Genomic DNA, 5,547 nt, shown 5'->3' with positions numbered 1-5,547 from the left:
CCCTCCCTCCTCCTCCTCCTCCTCCTTCTTCTCCTCCTCCTCCTCCTTCCCCACCCCCTCTTCTCCTTCTCCTCCCCCACCCCTTCTCTTCTTTTTTCGTTTCCCTTTGTTGGTCAGAAATCCGACCGACCTCTTAATGACAGTGTGATGCTGATGATGAAATGGCGTTACCGTGGCTACGCCTCTCCTCTCACATGAAGGACATCATCGGTGTGTCTGTGTTGCAGCGCGGCGTCCGGTCTGGAGGACGAGCTCGGGAGGATCACGGCCGCCCTCCTGGATGAGTTCCTGGAGCCCGAGAGGAACAATCTGATTCGCCGCTGCGTCTAGCTCCGCCTGCCTCGTACCTCCTGTTGATGATGTCACATCCTGTCGTGTGTTGTAGATGAATTAGAGCAGCCGCCGCCGCTTCACTCTGTGGTGTCGATAAAGATCATGTTAGAGATTAAACTACGAACTATTTAGTTGCAGGTCTGAAGTGTGTCCTTCCTTTGTTACCGTACAGCAGAGAGCATGATGGGTAAACGAGTCCAACCAAAGAGTAGTGTCCTCTCGTTGTGATTGGTTATCAGGACAGATGCTGCAGCAACTACTGTGAAGTATTTACAAAAGTATTTTCATGGAAATTAAGTGAGACTTGAAATAAATTAACTTTATACGAAAGTTAATTAACGACAAAACGACTCGGGCAACAAAACAAATGTACGGCGGCCTGTTGCTGCCACAGATGAGAAAATTTCTTAATTTTAATAAGATGCTTTTCATTTTTCTCATCATTACTACAAAGAAATTATTTAGTTTTGAGAAAAAAACGTTATGTTGTGACCTAATTTTACCTTGTTACATCATAAATGTCTCACTACACAAATAAATGTTCCACGTTATTAAATATTAAGTTGTTATAATGAGACATTTATGTATGTTGTCAAAATGTTCCTTGCTTTAATGTCCTAAAGTCTTTTTCTTTTCAGCTCATTAAACTTATTGGAGTTGAAACTATTAGAAGAATAATTCATTGGTCGACTGACAGAAAATCATTCTGCAACAGTTTTGATAATTAGTTTTGGTTTTTGGACTGTTGGTGTGACTAAAACAAGACATTTAAAGATAATCAATATTAATAGATTGATGACAATCATTATTCCGTCCTCACTCAGATGGGATTTTACATTTGTTTTTCTGCTCAACAGTTTTGTGGTTAATGAACTTCCATACCTGTTTCTTTAATCAATCAGAAAATCAGCTTTGTGTTTTTGATGTTTAGCTGAATGTTGAAGTTTTGCTTCCACGCTCTGTGGTGGTTATTTATTTTTATACTGCGATAAAAGATATTTATGTTCATGTAGTGTTGAAGGATCGATCAGCTCCATGTAGAGTTAAATGTGTTCAGTTTGCTGTTAATGTGGTTCAATAAAACTGAATTAAACTTCAAAACGTGGATTTGTATTTGTTCATTATCAGAAAGTTATTCCATTTTCATCAACTGGAAGAAAATTAATTGTTGAAACATAAAGAGCAGAAGCAGTTGCTCATTAATCTGTCATGTTTTAGAAGTATTACCATCAAAAACGGTTGTAAAATCTTGACTATTCTTAAAATATTATGATTTTATTTCATAAAATAAAATTTACTCTTATACAACTTTTTACGATAACTGTTCTGCTATTGTTAATTTTCCTACACTTTAAAAACTGAGCTCTCAAAAACAAGGGAAAAAAAGTATAAAAATGGGGGAAATATGACTTAAAATAATCAAAATTATCTGCCAACAGAACAAGAATATTTCACTTGCTAGTTAAGGCCAAAAAACTTGAAACAAGTGAAATTCTCCAACATAAAAACCGCCTGGCAGGAAGAAATATCTTGTCAGACAAAAAACAAGTATATTTTGCCTTCAATTAAGAAAATCTGACAAAGTTTTAGTTTTTGCAGTGTAAAATTTTCAGTTTTCTTATTCCTGAAATCTCATGTTTTTTTGTAATATTGCAACTTAATTCTCTCAAACTTTTCACTTTATTATATAAATATTACAACTTCTTGTCATAAAACAATATTTCATCGTGTTTTTTATTATTTTGAAAGTCCGTTGCTCTGAATACACATCCAGTCAAACCGCGGATCACGTTGATCAGCCTGCAAACCAGCAGCGGAGGGAGGCTACGGCAGACTACGTTGGATGCAGCGTGTGGGAGAAGCAGATAAACAAAAGTAAGACAAGCGATCAAAGGCCACAGCGAATCACTCCTCTGGTGATCAGGAGAAAAGCGCTCCGCTACACAGCTGTAGCCTATCAGAAGGGGCTTTTATTGCAGAGTAGTGTTTTACAAGTACGAGGAACCTGCTTTGGTGATAAGATGCTACAAACATACGAAGCTATTTTAGACTTGCTCATAAACTAGTCTAACGCAAGTTTGACTGTTTCACACAAAAAAAGACTGACTGAAGTTTAACCAAAATAATTAGACACCTGACCCCCGGGCTAATGTTACCATGGTAACCACCTGCTAGAAATATACAACAATGAGGACGGTTCATCGGTCGGTTTTGGTTTGACCCAAGGAAGCTGACAGATGGATTAGCTGAAGTAGATTTACCAGAAATATTTTATTGCTACTGTGTAAAGGGAATACTGCTGGGAAAAAGCACATTATTTATAAAGTGTTTGCAAAGCACGTTACTGCACTTTTGCATTACATTACATTTTTAAATCATTGCCCAGCACTACTTTTATTGTAAACAAAGCAGTAGTGGAATGAACACATGGCCGGGCTGGAGAATCCAAGGAAGACGGAGAGAATGCAGGGGAGGGTCCTGGACCACAGCAGGCAGGTAAAGCACCAAGTAAGGCATGAACACAGGGAAAGGGGATGCACCCCAAAACACTGGGGAGTACAGACAGACTCGACACAGCATGACACATGATTTTCCATTAAAACAATAATTGGTCCATTTGCTCATGTTCATTTAGTTACTCTGATTTTGTCTAGTTTTGATTACGGAAAAACTAAGTGAACCGTTTGGAATTCCCTGGATTTCTGCACAAGTTGGTTATAAAATGTGATCTGATCTTCATCTAAATCCCAACAACAACAAACACAGTCTACTTAAACTAAAACCACACATACAATTATATGTTTTTATTGAACACAGCCTGTAAACATTCACAGCGCAGGGTGGAAACGGGATGTGAACCCCTCGGCTAATGACTTCTCCAAAAGCTAATTGGAGCCAATCAATGACAAGAGATTGGAGGTGTTGGCTAGAGCTGCTCCGCCTTTGAAAAAACACACAAATTTAAATTTTGCTTTTCTCATTGCCTGATGTGAACCACGCCTCAAACCAAAGAGCTCTCAGAATAACTGATATTAAGAATTGTTGACTCGCATGAAGCTGGAAAGCTTTAAAAAAACCTCTATGAGGTTAAGAAGCATCTGAGAGTGTCAGCTGGAGACTCTCAGAAATCTCTGGAACATGCTAACATCTCTGTTGACGACTCTACGATACGTCAAACACTAAACAAGAATGGAGTTCATGGGAGAAAACCACGGAGGAAGCCTCTGCTAATTACTTTACAGTACATGTTTAATATGGAACTGGTGTCATAATCAAATTAATCCACTGTTCCTCATTTTGTACTTGCAGCTGTCACCTCCATCCTCAAGAAACCTCGGCCCGTATTTATCAAGCTTCTCAGAATGACTCATACGAACGCTGCTAAGAACTGACTTAAGAGTAAAAAAATTCTTGGCTCAAAGCATAAAAGTTAGTTATCAAGCATCAATTTGAGTGAAGTGTAGGACTAAATCTTAAGTGTCAGTCTGCTGATTCACGACACTTTGCTGTGCCGCAAACAGGGTTTGGATGACGATGTCGCTAAGGACCAATCACTGAAGACATTTCCTTATGTATTTTAGTCTTTTCAATGTTTTCATGCTTTTATCTTGTATTGTTTTGTTTTTTTTGTATTATTGTCTTTACACTTGTTAAAGCACTTTGTAACTTGTTTTTGAAAAGTCTACAAATAAGGATTATTATTATTATTATTATTATTTAAGAATATTCTCAGATAAATTCACATTGAATGGTGAAATTCCTAAGAGGAGTTTATATTCAACACACATTTAACAATAAAGAATTTTCAAGATAATACATTATGATATAGGCTACACATTAATAAATGAAAGATTAAAAAAGTCTATCTTTATATGAGCGCCATCAAATGCACCTAGTGCTCCTGTATTGCCGGTGTTCTGTCGATTTCTGCTACCTATCGAGATGCGCTACTTAGCGGCTCTCCGCATGCGTATGACCCACAAGGTTGGTTTGTTTCCGCGCCCATAAATCTGTGCAACCTTGCTGTTGGGAATGCCGTCGAGAAAGTGGCTGATCGTCAGTAACATCAAAAAAAAAAAATTTTTAAATCATCATTAGTCTATCAGAATACGCTGCCCCTGATATCTTAAATAAAGATGGCATAATATAGCATTTCAACATGCTCCCCACATGGAGGACTCATCGTTAACATGTACAAACTGAAATCGATCTAAATAGGGGGTGGACAAGGACATGGATAAGATGCCTGCCTTTGGTGTGAGAGACCTGGGTTCAATCCCCCACTGTGACCCATCTATCAATGTGTCCCTGAACAAGATCTAGTTGCTCCAGAGGCGTGCGACCTCTGACATGTATAGCAATTGTAAGTCCCTTAAATGTAATGTAATGTAAATAGGACTTAAAGCAGCTTATCCAGTCTCTGCAATAGGATCTGATGGTCAATGATATCAGCGCTAAGATCTAGTAAAACATTATTAATTTTCACCAGTTCTGTCTCTGTGCTATGATGAACTCACAGATAAATCTCTACAGAACTATTGTTCTGTAGAAAGTCACACAGCTGTTTAGCAACTGCTTTCTCCAGAACCTTAGAGAGAAATGGAAGGTTAGATATACAGGTGCTGGTCATATAATTAGAATATCATCAAAATGTTGATTTATTTCAGTAATTCCATTCAAAAAGTGAAACTTGTATAATGTATACATTCATTGACAACTAATGAAAACCCCAAAATCAGTATCTCAGAAAATTAGAATATTGTGAAAAGGTTCAATATTGAAGACACCTGGTGCCACACTCTAATCAGCTAATTAACTCAAAACACCTGCAAAAAGGCCTTTAAATGGTCTCTCAGTCTAGTTCTGTAGGCTACACAATCATGGGGAAGACTGCCGACTTGACAGCTGTCCAAAAGACGACCATTGACACCTTGCACAAGGAGGGCAAGACACAAAAGGTCATTGCTAAAGAGGCTGGCTGTTCACAGAGCTCTGTGTCCAAGCACATTAATAGAGAGGCGAAGGGAAGGAAAAGATGTGGTAGAAAAAAGTGTACAAGCAATAGGGATAACCGCACCCTGGAGAGGATTGTGAAACAAAAGCCATTCAAAAATGTGTGGGAGATTCACAAAGAGTGGACTGCAGCTGGAGTCAGTGCTTCAAGAACCACCACGCACAGACGTATGCAAGACATGGGTTTCAGCTGTCGCATTC

The 5,547-nt window shown here is 38.5% G+C and overlaps 1 protein-coding gene across 1 annotated transcript in view; it reads left to right on the top strand.

Moving 5' to 3' along the window:
- Positions 1 to 1,434, top strand: part of pgm2l1 (phosphoglucomutase 2-like 1) — a 6,406-nt gene extending 4,972 nt beyond the window's left edge. The window contains exon 10 of the mRNA XM_046072863.1: positions 228 to 1,434. Coding sequence (XP_045928819.1) covers positions 228 to 330 — 103 coding nt within the window. The 3' untranslated portion in view covers positions 331 to 1,434. The remainder of the gene's footprint in view (positions 1 to 227) is intronic.
- The last annotated feature ends 4,113 nt before the right edge of the window (positions 1,435 to 5,547 follow it).

The sequence above is a fragment of the Micropterus dolomieu genome, linkage group LG17 (genome assembly GCF_021292245.1).
Source record: "Micropterus dolomieu isolate WLL.071019.BEF.003 ecotype Adirondacks linkage group LG17, ASM2129224v1, whole genome shotgun sequence".
NCBI lineage: Eukaryota > Metazoa > Chordata > Actinopteri > Centrarchiformes > Centrarchidae > Micropterus > Micropterus dolomieu.
This window is presented reverse-complemented; position numbering and strand designations above follow the sequence as displayed.